Source organism: Pleurodeles waltl, chromosome 12, assembly GCF_031143425.1.
Source record: "Pleurodeles waltl isolate 20211129_DDA chromosome 12, aPleWal1.hap1.20221129, whole genome shotgun sequence".
In the NCBI taxonomy this organism is placed as follows: Eukaryota; Metazoa; Chordata; class Amphibia; order Caudata; family Salamandridae; genus Pleurodeles; species Pleurodeles waltl.
The window spans coordinates 516,129,359-516,150,937 of record NC_090451.1 but is presented as its reverse complement, the minus strand read 5'-3'; the positions used below and the strand labels follow the sequence as shown (position 1 = coordinate 516,150,937).

General features: G+C 45.7%; 1 protein-coding gene across 1 annotated transcript in view; it reads left to right on the top strand.

The window, feature by feature from the left end:
• The window catches only part of CNGB1 (cyclic nucleotide gated channel subunit beta 1), a 1,925,718-nt gene that overhangs the window by 619,830 nt on the left and 1,284,309 nt on the right, over positions 1–21,579 (top strand). The window contains exon 19 of the mRNA XM_069217388.1: positions 2,027–2,071. Within this exon, the coding sequence (XP_069073489.1) occupies positions 2,027–2,071 (45 nt within the window). The remainder of the gene's footprint in view (positions 1–2,026; positions 2,072–21,579) is intronic.

Here is a 21,579-nt window from a genome sequence, read left to right as displayed (position 1 = left end):
TTAACGAAGGCATTTACCATCTGATCTGAGCAAATTGTTAATGTGAGGAGGGTTGGTGTCGCGGGGAGTGTGGTAGAAGGAAGGAAAGGAGATTGCTTGGCTGAAGGAAACAAAACATGCTTCCCCTGTGCCTTGGAAAGAAGTCGCGCGGGGACTTTGGATCTGGGCCGTGATGCACCGCAGCCCTTTTCCGAGGTGGTTTTGCCAGCTGAATTTTCTGGCCTGTAAAATCGAGTCTGTTAGTCATTCACCAAGTAAGTTTGGGTGCTGTAAAATTTCCTACGCATGATTGAGCCCTAGCCCTGAATTCCCTTCAGTTTGCCTGTATCATTCGCTCTCCACTGCTAGCCTTATGTCAGTAACTCTTTTCTCCATCCCTCACTTTTCCTTGTTTCTTATCTTCTCCGCTCAACTCCTGCATCTCTGTCTGTCCCATCACTGGAAAAGTTTCCTTGTTCTCTCAGTTCTCCCCTTCTCCTGTTTCCCTTCCCCAACGCTTTCATTCTGCACTCCTTTCCTACGATATTTCTCCTCTTCCACCCTTTTCCCCCTCTGTTCTCACTCTCCAGGAGCCTCCTGTTTACCACCTCTATAATCACATTAAAGCATGCCCACTTAATCTACATATGCAGTTTCTTTTCCTCTCCCTATATTCAGCATCCTCTTTTCGTTTCTTCTTTTTGCCTTCGCTTTGGATTGCACTCAAGCCTCATTCTTGTCGTTACCCTGATCAGGTTTTTTAGGATTACTTTCTTTACGTCCAACATTGGGAACTCGGATCCAGTTAAATCTGAATGAGTTTTTGAGGTCATGTGCATCGACTGTTTTCTTTATACGTTGCTTCCTGCGTTTTTCGATGATTTGGATGTAATTGAATGTGATGTAAACGGAAGTGATTTTTGGAAGCCTAGTTGACATATGCCTTGCTGATTTGTAACCAGGCTCCGTGAGTGCCAGTCTGACTCTAGAGCCAGTTTATGCTTCAAACTTATACCTTATTGGTATTCTCTCTTAGTTATTTCTTCCTACCTAGATTGTGGTTGCTCTCTTTTGTTTGGCATATTTGTATTTCTCATTATAGGGTGTTATTTTTGACTGATAATGAGAATCAGAAAGGATCATAGGCTCTAGGCCATTCCCATACTTCTGTGGCTTCCGCCATTGGATACTATTATAATCAAGTTACTCTGTATTGTCAAATGGGTGTTCTATTGAATTGGCTTTTTTTCAATTGTGTGCATTACACCAACACAAGTTCCTTCCAGGAAACACTCCTAATGGTTTCTAATATTCTAAAGCCAGAAATGGTGGCAAGGCATTCTCAGAGTTGGCACCCTCCCTTTGGAACTCATTGTCTTACAAGCTCTACACCACAAATGAACACTGGAATTCTGTAAATAAAATCGAGGCCTTGCCTTTTGACAAGTAGCAATACAGGACAGGCTACTACATGCCAAATCATTGATGACTGTGTGTTATAAAAAAATATCTCGCCATGACTAGTTCCCCACCACCATTTATTTGCCTGTCTTAATTACAACTCCCTGCAGCTGTGCCTGTCTTGTCGCCTTCATGTTTCCATGTTGTTTCTCTTTCTTTCTTTGTTCTTCTCTTGCTTACCTTGCCACTCCATGTCCCTTTTCACCCGAAGCCAAAGGCTTAAATATGTCTTTGATTGGCTGAAGTTTCTCATTTGGCAGACTCTTGGACATGGGGGACAGGGTAGCTGCCTCTTAGTGTCGCTCACACGAGCAATGGAATGAATCAGTTGTTGCATTTGATTCCTGTATTTTCACCTTGGAATGGGGAATGGCGTATATGCCTGGTTGTACAGATACTGTGCACTCAGATTGAAATCATAAAAGGTGGGTTTCGGCATTTTGTTTCCAGTTCCTCAAAGTACAACTCCTTATGATATTAAATAGACCAATTAGACATAGGGTATGTGACACAAATCCTGATAACAGTATTCCATGAGCTTCTGATCTCTGTAATTAAAACACATTCATGTTTGACTTGCTTTCAGAAAACACACGGATGGTTCTAAAGAAGTGATAGAGGAAGAGACTGAGTAAGTACAGCAGTTTGAATTAGTGGTGGTGTCCTCTTAATCCTTGAATATTGTTAGGGAGGCTATGACAGTACTGAAACTCATATTGACTAGACCACAAAACATTATTATGAACTCAGAAATACAGAGTCAAAAATGTGTTAAAAGATAGGTGCGTGGATTCAGTTTGTCAGGCTGAAGACTGATAAAAACAAAGCACCCTTGAGGATTTAACTGATCTGTGTTCAAAAACAGATTCAGGAAGCTAAACTAGGAATACATCACATAGTGGTCTGACCAGTTCCAACCGTGTCATAGCTAGCGGGGCCTAGATATCTGTAAGGAATGCGCCAAGGCAGTCTGTGCATAGAGTTGTCTAGAATATCAAGCACAAAAATATTGTGCCACTAAAATATTGTATCCTAAATATCAACTGCCAAAATATTGTAAAGCTAAGTATATACAGATATCCGTAGATTTACTATTGTTAACTCAATGTCTACTTGCATTGAAGATATATATCTTATAATACATGGGATTCTGTAATCCCATGTATTATAATGTATAAAACTTGTGATGCATCCAGTCACCGATTATAAAGAAAAGATGTCCGAACTCGACTATTATAAGTTATTACATTGGAGTTCTTATTTCACGATACCTGCGGCTAGAGATAGCAGCCAATGTGAAAGGCAGGTCAGGTTATGGAGCATAATTGAAGCAGCTGTTTAAAGCAACAAAACACAACATTGCTTATCTTTCTTTTGCTCAGTTTTTTAGGTTACAAGGAGACGCAGAGTGAACATGTTGCTTTTTGCGCTCATTAGATAATTAAGGAAAAGCTAGAATCTTTCTGCATGTTTCTACACATTCTGAGCTGCTGCAGCTTCTTTTTTTAACTGACTTGTATTGAACGGTTTCTTATATCTGTTTGCAACAAATATCTAACATGTTTTTGATGTGTTTAATTTAGCACTAGAGGTTTTATTTTTATTCTTCATGTTTGCAAACATGCTTGCTCTTTCATAGGAAAGAGCTACACATCAAGGTTTTAAGTGGTTTGTGAGTAAGGTGATGGTGTGACCATCTGTTATATGGGATAAAGTACTCCCTTGCATGCACAAAAAGGATATTGCAAGTCACCTTGGAGTTCCATAACCCTATAAAGGAACTAGTCCTTCGTAGTTGTTCTTCTATATGGTTATGGAACTCCTTGGTCACCTGCTGTATCCTTATAATGTATGTGGGGTACTTTATTCCACATGTACCTGTACATTCATGTGAAGTTACGACTAGCAATTATACACTTACTTCATTTACTTACCTTCACAATATTTTGGCAGTCGATATTGTGGCTGAGATATTTTGGTAGCACAATATTTAACACCCGATATTCAGCTGGTATACCATGTGTAGCTCCAGTGGCCCCAGACTCCTTCCTGCAGGCCTAACACATGAATGGAAAAGCCAACACAGTAGCTTTCTGTCACCTGCAATGATTATAATAGACTTTCATCGTCATGAGATGCAGGAAATAGAATTAAAACCAAACTGTACCAGTTGTGGCACGAACAAAGGAAGAGTTATACAGATTTCAGTTGACATTTGATCAATTTGAATTTCCTTGCTATCAGTGGAATTTCATTTAGTTGGTTGGCTTCCTTTCTTTGTGGTAGGCAGCAGGTCATTCCCCCTATGTCTTTCATGTATTCTCTCCATAAGGTTCATGTGGCACTCTACAAGATTCATCGCCTAGTCCAGTTACGTTTCTATGTTAGATCTTAGGCTTTCCTCACAAAAGTACTGGGTTTGGGAGACTAAAATAAGAACTTGATAATCCGTTTCAGAAAGGGCATGGAAAAGTGGTAGGTTGGGTGCCAAAAGCCCCATCATACTCAACACAGAAAAAAAACGGATTTTCATTTATTAGTAGCTATATGTAATTGTGGAATTCAGTGCTTTGGTCTCTTAATGTGTTCACACCTTTAATGCCAATGCCTGCTTCCTTGATGCATTATCTGTGTTTCGATTATGACATAAATCTTCATTTGGCTACTCAAGTAAACAGAAAAGAAGATGCTTGCCTTGCCTCACTAAGGGCCAGATGTAGCAAAGGGTTTTACCCATTTTGTGTCTGTGGGAAAACGTGTTCGTGCATATGGCCCTAAGCACTTTCAAATAATACTTACATTGCTGCAGGAGTCTACTTGTATCAGTTGTTAAAAATTCCATGGTCTCGCCAAGACTTGATTATGAGCATTCATTATTTCATGGTCTCATTAATTACTTGCACATTATTAAAAGAATTGTTAAGTCCTAACTTTTTAGAGTCAAACATTGTTAATTATATAAAGCACGATAGTATCTAATACTGAAGACTCCAGACCTTTAAATGCGGAGGTAGAGCCTTTTTTAGAGTCGTATCGCAGCGAGACGCTTTTGTATTTAGAAAAGGGCTCGGAGCCCTGTCAACTTCACGTCAGTGTTTTTTATTGGTTTTTGGGCTTGCCTAATAAAATCTGCTTGCTTTCATTAGTCGAGGGCAAGCATACGTCATGCCTTTTCCGGTGATAAGCCCTCCTCGAGCGCAGCGACCAAGTACAGAAAACATGCGAGGCTCGCTGTTTTCCATCGGGCTCGTGGACTTCTTTTTCTCTAATTTACGAGCGCGATCTCGCTTGGCAGAAGTCGAGCGCTTTACATAGTTAATTTCACTTTTTTGGGTTGTGTACACAAATGCACTTTTGCCCGATAGGTGAAAAGTCAGGTTAGGAGTTTACAACGCGATCAGCTCTAACATGAGCAAACGCAATACCCGTTGCATTGTAAATGCTTGTTCTTTCTTGTCCCGAAGCCATGGAATAGGCCTCCTGTAGATAATAAGTAGACAGTTGAAAGTATGGTGTACTTAAAAATTCTCACTGCCCTGTCAGGGGATTTTTCAACGAAAGTGCTCCTAACTATGGATGGAAGTGCTTTCATCAAAAATGTGATTTTAGGCAGGTGCCCTGCATTGTTTTTGTTCTGCAAGTGGGGTAGGGTTTCTCTCAGAAAAAAATACATTGTCCCCGGAGTGGAGAGAATTTTCAAACATCATTGATGATTTTTACTGTGTGGGACCACCATACCTTGCCTTACGAATTTAATTTACCTGACGCTATAAAAACACAGCAAAAAGCCGAGATGCCCACTAAACTACAACTGTGGCAAAAAGGTAATCAGCCCACAAATAGAATCTGAGACAGGGTCAAATGAGAAATACATCAATCAAAAGGCAGTACTCTGGTAGAAGAATAAAGGCTTTTGCCTAAGAGTCAACCTCGTAACCACCACAGACTGTATATTAGCATAAAATAATAATTTGGATTGATCTTCCTTACTTGAGGTCAGGTGGGGAGATCGGAAATAAGAGGTCCGATCCCCAGAAAAGTTAATTTTAGAGCAGATGGAATCCACCTTATGGAAATGTAATCTCTTCTTGAGTAGCACAATGATGAAGCATACCACTTTGCAAGAGTGAGGGCTCAGTATCCTTTTACCTTGGCTACTGCTGAGTAAAGCCCCTTACTCTGGCAGGTATTAGAATCTCACATAGAGAGCTCATCATACTAGACTATGACTCAGGACGACAACCTGAGATTCCCCAAACAATTCCCTCTTTGAGAAGAAGCATGCATCAAATTAATACATACTGGCAAACTGTCAGGTTCACCTCTGGATATCTGCCCTGTCTCTGTCCTCAAATCTTTACGAGCCATTGTCTGCCCCTTGATTACAGAAATCAGCAGCTTGTCACTGATAGAAGGTCCAGTACTATCTAGCTGTAAAAATCCAGTAGTTTGCCCGAAACTCAAAAACCACAATTTTGACCCAGGAGTTCCAGCAAATTTCTCTCCTATCTCTCTCTTCGTACAAAGGTAAATTGAAAGCAAAAACGGTTACAAGACAGGTATGAGTCTTTGTAGAGACACAGAAACAACACTTTCACTCAAACTGGATTCAGACCAGTTTTTTCTACAGAATAGTTATTACTTCAGCTATTGATCTCAGAATGATCGCTGAACAGGGTGCATCAGGGGTAGGTATTCTCCTAGACATGTCCAGAACCTTTGACACCATCAACCACAAATAACTATGTGCCCGCCTAAAGCAGTTTCATGACACAGGTAGGACCCCAAAGTGATTAGACGCCTTCAGGACAGATCGATCTCATACTGTACAATTGGGTAGTTTTTAATTTACACCTACTTTGATGCAGTAGGATGTCCTTCAAGGGTAGGCCACGCCCTGCTACTATTCCCCCTCAGAGGACAACTGCTCACAGAGATCTGAACAGCTTAAAGGTGACATCATATCTCTGTGTTGAGGACTTACAGCTCACCATCAATTTGCTATAGAATATACATCACACACCTTTAGGCTTTCAAACCACTTTGTGTGCAGTTTCTACTTGGATGCTAAGTAATTACCATAACTTAAACCTCTTAAAATCAGAATTCTCCAAGGTTTTAATAAATGTAACTTATGGAAAAATTCACTCTGGCTCACTTCTCTTTGGGACTGCTCCCAACCTGTCTCATCAGTTCATGATCTGGGAGTTACCATAGACTCCAATCTAAATATAGATATACAGATTGTTACAGTGGAAAAAACATGCTTTTTTCAAGTCTGGATTCTTAGGCGCATAATACCTACCTTTTCCTTTTTCCATAAAACCACAGTGGCCAATGCCATCTTCCAATCAAGATTAGATTATGGCAACACTGCTTACCTTGGCCTCCTAAAAAAAAAACAGACCGATTGTTTACAAAAATGTGAAACATTATGATCAGAACCATCTTTAATTTAAAAATGTTCACTGTGTATCCCCATTTCTGAAAGAGTCTTCTAACTGCATATTCCTCAACGTTTGAATATTCCCCAGGCATCAGACTGGATCAGGCAACTTATCCAGCAATATCTTTGCCTGCTGGTAGGTGGCGCTGTGTGACTCTGCACCGATGCTATTCTGCTCCAGAAATGATGTGTGGAGCCTCTATAGACACCAGTCCTTTGTGCTGATGTCAGTTCCTTTCTTTCCGCGCAACCACATCCAGATCCAGAGCTACCTCTTGTCTCTTTGCGACCTCTTTTGGCAAAATGTTTTACAAAATGTGCTAGGGAAATGTCACCTCCGAAGATGACAGGTTCTAAACCCTGTAAGGACTGTTGCAAGCAAATGTATTTTATAGATCCTCAACAGGTTTGCCAGTGGTGCCTGCTGTCGAGTCACCACTCTGAGGCCTGCAATGATTGCTCATCGATGAACCTGAATGCCATACAGCAGCGCAGGGCAAAACTATGTCAGCAAGCACAAGAAGACTCTTCTTCGAGATTGATCTAAGTCGATCTTGGTGCTGTTCCTGCTCCAGGGAGTCGATCCAAAGGTCATTTGTTGTTGTGCTTTAAATCTTTGGGTAAGTAAGATTAAAAGCATGCAAAATATAAGCGGGACTCAACTCCCCTCCCACCACTCTCATACTCCTGAGAAGGCTCAAAGGTGTCACAGTTCGTCACAATCTCACTCCGAAGCGGATTGACTTTGGAGCCTATTCCAGCTTGAATTGGGCCATCTGTGGCACCGAGAAAGATCCAAGAGATCAGTGAGGCCATGCTCTGACTCTTCGGATCTCTTCTGACTACCTCTAGCATGCCTGTGGGTACCAAGGAGCCAAGAGTCCCTTTATCTGTGGTACCACCTGCAGGTTATCCCTTGGCTTCAAGTTGATACTCTGGCACCCACACCTTCCCTGGCTCCTGTACCAACTGCAACTCCACACTCCATGTCAGTTTCTGGTGCATCCATGCTGAGCAGCGTCGGCTCTTCCGCTAAGGCAGAGGAGCATCGCCCCACTGCTCTGAGAAGTGCGAAAAAGGAAAAATAAAATGATAATAACACAATGTTACTATCATTTTATTTTTCAGTGCAGAGCCAGGTTAGGGCTGGGCGGGCTGGGCTGTGTCACAGGGAGGAGGAGTGGTATGTGCACCATAAGCGTGCATGACGGTTTGACCGACCGTCTTGGGCCAACCAAACAGACATGCACAATCAGCATTTCTCCACCAGGTTGTATTGCTCAGCAGGGTGGAGAACATGCACAGGCTCCCACTCCCTGTCTGAGCATCAAACCAGGCCGCTCAGACCAATCACAACGCTGCTGTCATGCTGGTGGCAGCAGCGTTGCGATTTGCTTAGGGGAGTCTGGGAGCCTGTGTGTTTCCATGCTGCCAGGAAGAGAAGAAGATGGAGGAGAGGTTACAGCCGTTCACAGGTAAGTGAACTTTTATTTTATTTATTATTATTTTTTTTTAATCGAGCCCCCTTTCCCCTCCCTACCACTACTTTTCCAAAGCTGCCGTCACTGATGCTGAGGCTGACTTCATTGCCAATGGAGGACAAGGCACCCATTGTGCTCTCCGAATCTGCACTGCTAGGACCTCAGCTGAGACTGCGCCTGGTTTCAATCAAACCAATATCTGCGATCGACATCCCACCCCACACACATTGCATTCCTTGTTTGGGGCAGATTCTGACAATGATTACAACAAAGATGATGAAATTGGCCAACCCCACCAGAAAATAATTGGCATAATGACCATCAAGAGGCCAGTGGCATTGACACCACTCTAGATTCTGGCCGTTCCCCCCCCCCCCCCAGGTCGTGCCGCTGAAGAAAGTTCTTCCTTTTCAGTGGTTATGTGGAGGGCAGTGAACGTTCTCGCCATCCAGCTTTACACCCTAGAGGTCAAAACCAATGTTTTGATTGAAGTCCTCCAGCTGAAACAAACCACTACTGAGCCCCTTCTACCTTTTAACAAGGCTCAAAATTATACCCTCCTAGGGCCCTGGGCCAAACCTTGCTCTGTCCCCTAGTAAATTGCCAAACTGCAAGATGCCCCTGGCCTGCCCCAGGTGACACCAACCCTCTCCTGAGAGCACAGTGGTGCAGACATCTATTAGTCGGACAGACTCAAATACTTTTCCGGCTGCTATTCTCAATAGGAAGTCCAAAAGAGTGGAGACCTTTGGGAATAAGGTATTTTCTTTCACCAGTTTGACCTTCTGGTACAACAATGCCTGTTGCCGGCTGGGCTTCTGTTCCCATGCTCTTTAGGATTTAGTGGCTCAAATCCTCCCAGGTGTCTCAGAAAACCTTTGACCTGTTCTGACCCATGCTATACAGGATTGTGGTGACACAACCAAATTCACAATTTGTTGTGGTATAGACACTACTAGTTCCATCCGGTGAGCCATTGGCACCAGTGTTGCCATTTGTGGCCACAATTGGCTGCAGTCAACAGGTTTTCAGGCTATGTCCAGTCCTCCCTTTTTGACGTGCTCTTTGATGGTACTTTTGGGACAAGGCAGATTCTACTCTGGTGTGATTTAAAGAGAAAAGAGAGCAGGACACAGCACACTCCCTGGGCTTATATGCTCTGCTTTTCCAGCCACATCAGCCCTACTATTTCAACAGGAGCACCCCATACTGCCGACCACTTCAGTCTCAGCAAGGTGCCTAGCAAAATAGTGGCTGAGGTCATGGCACTCACCAAACCTGTGGTCATGTTCAACGAGCCAGTCAACCTACTACCCCCCACCCTCCCACCCACGGTCCCACCTGCTAAACCTCTTCAGTGCATCCTTAGTGGAGCACAGTCCCCCAGTTGGAGACAGGATCCAACAATTCTTGTCAGGTTGACTGGCCATACCAACCGACAGATGGTTCCTGCAGCTTGTCAAGAAGGGATGCACCCTACCCTTCATAGCCACTGACTGACAGAAGACCATTTCTCCATCTTAGGGCAGGAAGTGCAAGCCCTGTTGGCCAGAGGGGCTATCGAGAGGGTGCCTGTGCCAAACGTAGGGTATTGTTCCAGCTACTTTATGGTGCCAAAGAAGGACGGAGGCCTTCATCCTGTTTTAGACTTGTACCTTCTCAATGATTCATCCAGGAAAAATTCAGAATGCTCTCCCCAGCCAAGGCCTTTATTGCCATAGACCCTAGAGACGGATGATGGCCTTGTGTAGGGAAATGCCTCCCTTGCCATGGTTATACTGCTAACCAGGCCCCAGCACCAGTGTTCTTTCCCTAAATTGTACCTTTGTCCCCACAATTGGCACAGCCCTAGCACACAGATAAGTTCCTTGTAACTGGTACGTCTGGTACCAAGGGCCCTGTGGCCAGGGAAGGTCTCTAAGGGCTGCAGCATGTATTATGCCGCTCTGGGGACCCCTCACTCAGCACACGCACACTGCCCCACAGCTTGTGTGTGCTGGTGGGGAGAAAATGACTAAGTCGACATGGCACTCCCCTCAGAGTGCCATGCCCTCAACCCACTGCCTGTGGCATAGGTAAGTCACCCCTCTAGCAGGCCTTACAGACCTAGAGCAGGGTGCACTATACCGCAGGTGAGGGCATAGTTGCATGAACACTATGCCCCTACAGTGTCTAAGCCAAACCTTAGCCATTGTAAATGCAGGGTAGCCATAAAGAGTATATGGTCTGGGAGTCTGTCAATCGCAAACTCCCCTTTTCCATAATGACTACACTGAAATCTGGGAAGTTTGGTATCACACTGATGCCAGTGTGGAATTTATTGAAAAATATATACAGAGGGCATCTTAGAGATGCCCCCTGTATACCAGTCTAATTCCTAGTGTTAGGCTGACCAGTTCCTGCCAGCCTGCCACAACCAGACAGGTTTCTGGCCAAGTGAGGTGAGTGCCTTTGTCACTGTGGCCAGGAACAAAGCCTGCACTGGGTGGAGGTGCTTCTCACCTCCTACTGCAGGAACCGTAACACCTGGCGGTGAGCCTCAAAGACTCATGCCTGTTGTTACAGCGCCGCAGGGCATCCCAGATAGTGGAGATGCCCGCCCCTCCGGACACAGCCACCACTTTTGGTGGCAAGTCCGGAGGAGATAATGAGAAAAACAAGGAGGAGTCACCCACCAGTCAGGACAGCCCCCAAGGTGTCCTGAGCTGAGGTGACCCCTGCCTTAAGAAATCTTCCATCTTGGTTTTGGAGGATTCCCCCAATAGGAATAAGGATGTGCCCTCCTCCCCTCAGGGAGGAGGCACAAAGAGGGTGTAGCCACCCTCCAGGACAGTAGCCATTGGCTACTGCCCCCAGACCTAAACACAACCTTAAATTCAGTATTTAGGGGCGACCCTGAACCCAGAATATCAGATTTCTGCAACCTACAACAAGAAGAAAGACTGCTGACCTGAAAGCCCGTCGAGACGATGGAGACGACAGCTGACTTGGCCCCAGCCCTACCGGCCTGTCTCCAGACTCAAAGAACCTGCACAGCAACGCATCCACTCTGAACCAGTGACCTCTCAGGACTCAGAGGACTGCCCTGCACCTAAAGGACCAAGAACCTCCTGAGGACAGTGGCTCTGTTCAAAAACAGCAATAAGAAACCAACTTTAAAGAGACTCTAACGTCCCGCCAGAAGCATGAGTCTTCACACTCTGCAACCGACGCCCCCAGCTCGAGTTCAGGACAACCAACACTGCAGAGAGGATTCACAGGCGACTCCAACAACGTGGACACCCTGAGTCGACCTCCCTGCACCCCAACAGCGACGTGTGCACAGAGGATCCAGGGCACCCCCTGACCGCGACTGCCAGGTAACAAAGGAACCCGACGCCTTGACCAAGCCCTGCACCCGCAGCCCCCAGGACCAAGAGGAACCACCTACCAGTGCAGGAGTGACCAGCAGGCAGCCCTCATCCTAGCCCAGTCGGTGGCTGGCCCGAGAAGCCCCCCTGTGCCCTGCCTGCATCGCCAGAGTGACCCCCGGATCCCTCCATTGTTTTCAATACCAAACCCTATGCCTACTTTGCACACTGCACCCGGCCGCCCCTGTGCCGCTGAGGGTGTGTTTTGTGTGCTTGTGTGTTTCCCCCCAGTGCTCTACAAACCCCCCTGTTCTGCTCCCTGAGGCCGCAGGTACTTACTTGCTAGGAGAATGTAACCGGAGCACCCCTGTTCTCCATAGGTGCCTATGTGTTTTGGCCCCTCCTTTGACCTCTGCACCTGACAGGTCCTGTGTTACTGGTGCTGTGGCTTTGGGATTGCCTTGAACCCCCAACGGTGGGCTGCCTATGCCCAGGAGACTGACTGTATAAGTGCTTTACTTGCCTGAGAAACTAATGATTACTTACCTCCCCCAGGAACTGTTGATTTTTGCAGTGTCCACTTTTAAAATAGGTATTTGCCATTTTAACCAAAACTGTGTGTACTACTGTTTTAAATCAAAGTTCTATACTTAACTGTGTGAAGTACCTTGCAATTTATGTAGTTACCTAAGATTTGAATCTTGTGGTTCTAAAAATAAATTAGGAAAATATATTTTTCTATATAAAAACCTATTGGCCTGGAGTTAAGTCTTTGAGTGTATGTTCCTCATTTATTGCCTGTGTGTGTACAACAAATGCTTAACACCGCCCTCTGATAAGCCTACTGCTCGACCACACTACCACAAAATTGAGCATTAGTATTATCTAATTTTGCCACTATCAACCTCTAAGGTGAACCCTCATTTATTGCCTGTGTGTGTACAACAAATGCTTAACACCACCCTCTGATAAGCCTACTGCTCGACCACACTACCACAAAATTGAGCATTAGTATTATCTAATTTTGCCACTATCAACCTCTAAGGTGAACCCTTGGAATCTGTGCACACTATCTCTCACTTTGAGATAATATACAGAGCCAACTTCCTACATTGGTGGATCAGCATTGGGGTCTAAGACTTTGTATTTGCTGGACTACTCAGCCAATACCTGATCACATGACACACTTCAAAAAATTGTCATTAGAAATTGATTTTTTCAGTTTGACTATTTTTCTACATTTTTAGAAGTCCAGCTAAGGCCTTGTGTAAGTCCCTGTTAGCATTTGTTTTTGAAGTTTACAAGTTTGTAAAAGTTATGATTTATGTTCTAGAGGTATTTAGATTCTTAAAAAGTAATCCCAACTTTTAGATTGATAATGAGTCACACAGATGAGACAGTGATGGAACTCAACCTCACACCTTACTTGCATCTAGGGATGTCAAAGATAAGGTCTCTCTGTAAGACAAAAAATATAAAGATTGGGTCCAACCCTACCAAAGCAAAGCTCCAGCAGCCCTTGGCAGAGTTCACAAGGGGCCACCCCTCTGATTTGGAGGATGCTCCTTCAGATTGGGAAATTAGTCAACAGCAGGAAGAACTCACCCCTCCTGTCCTAATTAAGGAGAATAGGGTTCACAAAACCCTGACTCCACAAATGGTAGTCAGAGAGCCTGGTTCTTCCACAGGGGAGACCAGTGCCTCTGTAAGCATCGAGGACAGCCTCAATGAAGAGGAAATCCTGTTAGCCAGGATGGCCAAGAGATTGGCTTTGGAGAAGCAGTTCCTAGCCATTGAAAGGGAAAGAAAAGAAATGGGTGTAAGTCCCATAAATGGTGGCAGCAAAATAAATAGGGTCAGAGAGAATACTGACATCCTACAAATCCTCAAAGGGATTGTAACTAAATATGAAGAAGGTGATATCACCAAGTGGTTTTCAGCTTTTGACAGGGCTTGTGCAGCCTGAAAAGTCCGCAGATCTCACTGGGGAGCTCTCCTTTGGGAAATGTTCAGTGGAAGGTGTAGGGATAGACTCCTCACACTCTCTGGTAGAGATGCAGAATCTTATGACCTCATGAAGGCTACCCTGATTGAGGGCTTTTGATTCTCAACTGAGGAGAACAGAATTAGGCTCAGGGGGGCTCACAAATCCTAAGACCTGGGTTGATTTTGTTGACTTCTCAGTCAAAACACTAGATGGTTGGATAACTGGCAGTGGTGTAAGTGATTATGATGGGCTGAATAAGTTATGTATGAAAGAACATCTGAGTAATTGCTTCAATGACAAACTGCATCAATATCTGGTAGACCTAGGTCCAATTTCTCCCCAAGAATTGGGAAAGAAGGCAGACCACTGGTTCAAGATTAGGGTGACCAAAACTTCCTCAGGGGGGTGACCAAAAGAAAGGGGTCACAAAGCCTCCCCAGGGGAAGGGTGGTGAGACATCCAAGGACAAAAGCAAAGAGTCTTCCACAGGGTCCCAAAAACCTGCTCAGGAGGGTGGGCCCGAGCCTCTTCACAGTCCCCAAATAGGTATAATGGGTAAAAACCTTGATCCCAAGAAGGCCTGGTGTCACAACTGTAGACAGCATGGACACCAAAAGGGAGACAAGGCATGTCCAAAGAAAGGTTCCACAACAACAACTACTCCAATTAGTACTGGTATAGCCAGTCTCCAGGTGGAATCAACAGTGTGCCCAGAGCAAATCATGGTCCACACTGAAGCTACTTTAGTCTCAGAGGGTGGGATGGATTTAGCCACACTTTCTGTCAGGCCGCCTAATATGCAAAAATACAGGCAGCAGCTCTTGATAAATGGGAATAGAGTAGAAACCCTGAGGGAAACAGGGGCCAGTGTCACTATGGTGACAGACAGACTGGCTTCCCCAGGACAGTACCTGACTGGACAGACATATCCAGTCACCAATGCTGACAATCAAACTAAAGTTCATCCCATGGCAATGGTAACTTTAGAATGGGGAGGGGTCACTGGCCTGAAACAGGTGGTAGTCTCCTCTGCAATTCCAGTATAATGTCTGCTAGGGAATGATCTGGAGTCCTCAGCATGGGCCGAGGTAGCGCTCAAGACCCATACAGCCACGCTGGGCATCCCTGAACTGGTGTGTGTCAAGACAAGGGCACAAAGCAGAGCACAGGGTGAAAGAGAGGTGTTGGAGTCTGGAATGATGGCCCAACCCTCCAAGAAGAAACGAAAGAAGACTGGGCAACCAGCTTTTGCACAGCAAAAGAACCAGAACCTCTCTTCTCAGAAAGATGTTCTATCACCTGAGGGAACTGAGTCCATGGAGCTGGAGCCTTAACAGGTTGAGCTCTTGGGGCCAAGGGGACCCTCATGGGAACAGCTGTGTAAGGGGCAAAATATTTGTCCCACTCTTGAAGGCCTAAGACAGCAAGCAGCTGAGCAAGAAAAAGGCAATGTCAGTGGAACCCACAGGGTCTATTGGGAAGATGGACTCCTTTACACTGAGGCAAGAGATACCAAACCTGGTGCCACTAGGAGAGTGGTAGTGCCTCAGGAGTTTAGGGAGTTCATTCTGACCTTAGCCCATGACATTCCCCTTGCTGGGCATTTGGGACAAACCAAGACTTAGGAGAGATTAGTCAACCATTTTTATAGGCCCAATATGTCCCAGAAGGTTAAGGAGTTTTACACCTCCTGTGTCACCTGACAAGCCAGTGGTAAGACAGGTGGCCATCCATAGGCCCCCCTCATTCCACTTCCAGTGGTGAGGGTCCCCTTTGAGAGAGTGGGAGTGGACATAGTGCGTCCACTTGAACCTGCCACAGAATCTGTCGCGCCGCACCGCGCGGCGCGAGCCGAGCGTTCGGCACAAGCCGCGCGTTCGGCTCGGGCCGCGCTTCGCGTCTCTAATACGCGGCGCGCCCCGAGCCTTTCTTGCACCCTGCGAGGCCCCAGGACTTACTTGGGGCCTCGCGCTGCTCTCTCCCTCCGTCTTGTTGGGGTCTCCTGACCCCTCTTACCTGTTTGGGGCTCCTTTTTCTTCTTTTTCTGTCTTTCTTCCTTTTTGGGTCTGTTTTCTTCCTCTGTCCTTTATGTCTTTTCCCCTTCCCAGGTTACCTCTGTCTTCCCAGCATTCCTCCTTCCCTATTCTCTATGGTTTCTGCTCCAGTCTATCCTATCTACCTTTCCCTATTCAAGATGGTGTCCTTTTTCTTCCTGTGGGTCACTTCCTGTTTTATGGTATTTAAGGGTGGTGTTTCTTTTCCTCTTTGCGCTGCAACACTCTCTGTTTCAGTTAGTGTCCTCGCTCCTGATTTCCTAGCCTTTGGCTCTGGATTTCGCCATTTCTGTGTTACGTCAGTTCCTTTGATTCCTGTTCCTCTGTTCTTGTTCCAGGAATCCCCTGCGAATCTTCTGGGAGGTTTTTCCTCTTCTTCTGAAGGGGTTTTTTCCCTCTGGCGCTACTTTCTCACGGTCACGGTCTGTCCTTGGCGTTTCCTCGCCTACAGCACCGTGGCTACCAGAAAGAGTCGCCCCTTTTTGGGCCAAAGTCGAACTCTCAAGATCCACGCCTCAAGATCTGCAAACTCCAGGCGCAAGCAGCACGTGAGTCGTGACAGATTGCAGCGCCTAACCATCCCGACGTCTTCTAACGCCATGTAAGACACTGTGGTAGCTGCTGCGGATCCGGATCAAGCTCTGCTAACTACAATTCAGCAACAAGCTCAAGAATTACAGCAACTACGCAGTGAGAATGCTGCGCTGCGACAGGCTTTGGCTTTCCGCAGTGGTGATGTCCCGACGCTCTCCGCCTCTACCCATCGTTTTTCGGGTGAACCAACCAAGCTGCGAGAGTTCCTTGACTCCTTGACAGTGTACTTCGCCTTCCGACCCACCCAATTCTCCCATGACAGAACAAAGGTGGGTTATCTCATCAGTGCCTTATCTGGTCCTGCCTTGGCCTGGGCAACCCCGATGGTATCATCTAACGATCCGGTATTGTCGGATTATTCCGCCTTTGTGAACCGCTTCAAGCTGATGTTTAGTCGTCCGGGATTGGAGGCTTCAGCAGAAGAGGCCTTATGCGATATTCATCAAGGTTCACAAGATGTCCTTCAATACATTACACGCTTTCGTCAACTAGCGGCAGAGACCACCTGGGTGGAACGTACCTTGGTGACTTTGTTTCGTAGAGGACTCAAAGAAGAAATCAAAGACGAACTAGTACATTCCACCAGAGTGGAAGATCTTCGTGGCCTGATGGATCAAGCCCTCTCCATCGAGTATCGCCTTCAGGAACGTAGAGCAGAGAAGAGAAAGAGCAGAGGGTCTTTTCAACCAAGCACCTCACGAGTTTTTCCGCATCGTTCTGAGGAACCTCGCCCTCCTGTCAGAGACACCGAAGGAGAACCCATGCAGGTGGATACAACTCGAGGCCCTCTCTCCGCTAGCGAACGAGAAGATAGACGAAAGAAGGGTTTGTGTTTATACTGCGGTTCTGCCGGCCACATACTGCGTACCTGTCCAGTACGTCCATCAAGGCCATCGGGAAACGCCGCTTCCCGTCCTCTGTAAGAAGGGAGGGGACGGGATTAGCAGCTATACCTTCCATCAGTTCTTTCAACGACAATACCACATCTTTGTTCATTTTACCAGTAATGTTACAACTTCCTGATGGCCGTCAAGAGAAGACTATGGCACTACTAGATTGTGGAGCTAGTGGTATTTATATGGATAAGAAGTGGGCCACCACTCAACAAGTTCCTATACAACCTAAGGAGATTCCAGAACAAGTACACACGGTGGATGGATCTTTGATATCATCGGGTCCAGTAGATACGACTACCCTGATGCTGAATCTACAGATCAGTAACCATCAGGAACACATCTCCTTTGATCTTATAACTTCCCCCAACCATACCATCATTCTTGGAATCCCGTGGTTCATCCGACATAATCCATATGTGAACTGGGCTACCCGGACGGTTTCCTTGTCTTCACAGTTCTGTCACGAGCACTGTTTTGCTTCAGACAAGTATTGGTCGCCTAAGAGGTCAATAATCACGGAGGGTACCACCGGTTCGACCATAAATACAGTCCAAGGAGTTCCTGAACACTATTTGGATTTTCAAGATGTCTTCCAAAAACCTTCCAAACCTGTGTTACCTCCACATCGAGATTACGATTGTGCTATTCCCTTGGAACCTGGCACTATCGTTCCTTTTGGCAGGATGTATTCCCTCACGGAAATTGAAAAGGAAGTACTAAAGGAGTATTTGGATGAAAATATTCAAAGTGGTCTTATTGTTCCATCGTCTTCTCCGGCCGGGGCTCCTCTCTTTTTCGTACCCAAGAAGACAAAGGACCTTCGCCCTTGCCTGGATTTTCGAGGCCTGAATAAAATAACTATTAAAGATCGTTATCCTTTGCCTCTCATAAGGGACATTTTAGAGGCAGTCAGAGGGGCCCAACGGTTTACCAAACTAGATCTACGGGGAGCCTATCACCTCTTACGCATTAAAGAAGGAGATGAGTGGAAAACGGCCTTTAGGACTCCATTTGGTCACTTTGAATACAGGGTAATGCCTTTCGGTCTTACTAATGCCCCGGCAATCTTTCAGAGATTTATGGACTCAGTATTCTCGGATCTCCTGAATCAGACAGTTGTAATCTACCTTGATGATATTCTTATTTATTCCAGAAATCCCGAACTCCATTCTTCCCATGTTAAACAAGTCCTTCAACGACTCCGGGCACATCAACTATTTTTCAAACCCGAAAAGTGTGAGTTTGACCAGACGGAAGTCAAATATCTAGGATATCATTTAAGTACCACCGGAGTAGCCATGGATCAAGAAAAGGTACAAGCTATCCTAGATTGGCCTTCTCCATCTTCTATTAAAGAAACACAATGCTTTCTAGGATTGGCGAACTTCTATCGACAATTCATCGCAGACTTTGCAAAACAAACTAGCCATATAACTCACACTTTAAAGAAGGAAAATCTTATTAAAGGGTTTGTCTGGACTAAAGCTGCTGAAACAGCTTTTCAGGATTTAAAGAAGGCATTTACACAAGCTCCCATCTTAAGACATCCAGATACCAACAAACGATTTATTGTCGTCACCGATGCTTCTGAAAAAGCCATTGGTGCCGTCCTACTCCAACAACAAGAGGATGATGGTCTTGAACATCCTGTTTTCTATTTGTCTCATATACTCTCTATTGCAGAACAACATTACTCAGTATTGGAAAGAGAATTGTTGGCTCTGAAAACAGCTTGTATTGAATGGAGGCAGTTTCTGATGGGTTCCAAGGAACCTTTTGAAGTGAGAACAGACCATCGAAACTTACAATGTTTACGAAATTTCGTATGCCAAAATAGTCGTCAAGCTCGTTGGGCCTTCTTCTTCAGCCAGTATGATTTCTACATTACATATATTCCTGGCTCCCAAAACATTCTGGCTGATGCTCTGTCGCGTCGTTATCCAGATTGTACTCCTGTCCCAGCTCAACCCCTACTGGAACCTAGTAAGATCATTGGGGTAGCCCAGTCTTTTCTGGAGGAGGTACAACTGGAGTACCCCAATCTATCTGATGATGAAGTAGAGAACTTAAGGCCTCTTTTACATAAGAGACAAGGATACTATTATTATCACGATCTGTTATTCATCCCCACTAACAGAGTGAGAGAAAAGGCATTACAAATGTGTCATGATTCACCGGTTGCTGGTCATAGAGGCATCAAGGCCACACAAGAACTGTTATCACGATTTTTCTGGTGGCCTACTTGGAAACAGGATATTGAAACATACGTTCAGGCTTGTCCCACATGCGCTCAAGTCAAGATTCCCCGAACCAGACCTGCGGGATTACTCCAGCCCTTGCCGGTTCCGCCAACTCCATGGCACACCATCTCTACCGATTTCATGTGTTCGTTACCACTCTCAGCAGGAAACCGGGTAATCATGGTCACTGTGGACTCTTTTACTAAGATGGCTCACTTCACTGCCTTGAAAAAGCTACCTACATCCCAAGAATTAAGCCAGATATTCATCGAACATATCTTCCGTCTTCATGGACTTCCTCATACTCTTATATCTGATAGAGGACCTCAGTACATTTCCCGGTTTTGGAGGTATTTTTGTAAGACACTAAACATCGATAGAGCTCTGTCATCGGGCTTCCATCCTCAGACCAATGGACAGACCGAGCGTCTGAACCAAGGCTTAGAACAATACCTTCGTTGTTTTTGCAACTCAACTCAAAGCAACTGGAACACGTATCTCCCTATCGCTGAATTCTCTTATAATAACTCAGTCCATAGTGCCTCCAAGACCACTCCTTTTTTCTGTTCTTATGGTTTTCATCCTACCTCTTTTCCTACTTCTTCTCTGTCTCCCACTCCCTTGCCCGCTATTACTCATTTTTCCAAACGTCTTCTACAAATCCATAGACTGATTCGTTCTAATCTCTTACACACCAAGAGATATATGAAGAAAGTAGCAGACAAGAAACGTAGGGCCACTCCGGACTACCATCCACAGGATAAAGTTTGGCTTTCTTCTAAATTCTTACCCTCACGTCTTTCTCAGAACAAATTCACACCTCGCTATTACGGGCCTTTCCGTATTCTCCAGTTGCTTAATCCTGTCACTGTCCGTCTTCACTTGCCTCACACATGGAAGATTCATCCAGTCTTCCATGTCTCCCAACTCAAACCTTATGTACCAGATCCGTATTCCCGTCAGTTTTCCTGTCCTCCTCCTGTCTTAGTGGATGATGTTCCTGAATATGAGGTTCAGGAGATTTGTGACTCTCGTCTTTTTCACACCCGTCTGCAGTATCTGATTCATTGGAAGGGTTATCCTCTCAGTGAGTGTTCTTGGGAAGATGCATCTTCTGTTCATGCTCCTCTTCTGACTCAGCGCTTTCACCGTTTATTTCCTTTCAAACCAGGGCCTTCGGGAGGGGGGCCTACTGTCGCGCCGCACCGCGCGGCGCGAGCCGAGCGTTCGGCACAAGCCGCGCGTTCGGCTCGGGCCGCGCTTCGCGTCTCTAAGACGCGGCGCGCCCCGAGCCTTTCTTGCACCCTGCGAGGCCCCAGGACTTACTTGGGGCCTCGCGCTGCTCTCTCCCTCCGTCTTGTTGGGGTCTCCTGACCCCTCTTACCTGTTTGGGGCTCCTTTTTCTTCTTTTTCTGTCTTTCTTCCTTTTTGGGTCTGTTTTCTTCCTCTGTCCTTTATGTCTTTTCCCCTTCCCAGGTTACCTCTGTCTTCCCAGCATTCCTCCTTCCCTATTCTCTATGGTTTCTGCTCCAGTCTATCCTATCTACCTTTCCCTATTCAAGATGGTGTCCTTTTTCTTCCTGTGGGTCACTTCCTGTTTTATGGTATTTAAGGGTGGTGTTTCTTTTCCTCTTTGTGCTGCAACACTCTCTGTTTCAGTTAGTGTCCTCGCTCCTGATTTCCTAGCCTTTGGCTCTGGATTTCGCCATTTCTGTGTTACGTCAGTTCCTTTGATTCCTGTTCCTCTGTTCTTGTTCCAGGAATCCCCTGCGAATCTTCTGGGAGGTTTTTCCTCTTCTTCTGAAGGGTTTTTTTCCCTCTGGCGCTACTTTCTCACGGTCACGGTCTGTCCTTGGCGTTTCCTCGCCTACAGCACCGTGGCTACCAGAAAGAGTCGCCCCTTTTTGGGCCAAAGTCGAACTCTCAAGATCCACGCCTCAAGATCTGCAAACTCCAGGCGCAAGCAGCACGTGAGTCGTGACAGAATCAGGGAACCAATATATTCTGGTAGTAGTGGATCATGCTACCAGGTACCCTGAGGCATTTCCCCTAGGGACCACTGCTGCCCCTGGAGTAGCTAAAGCACTCATA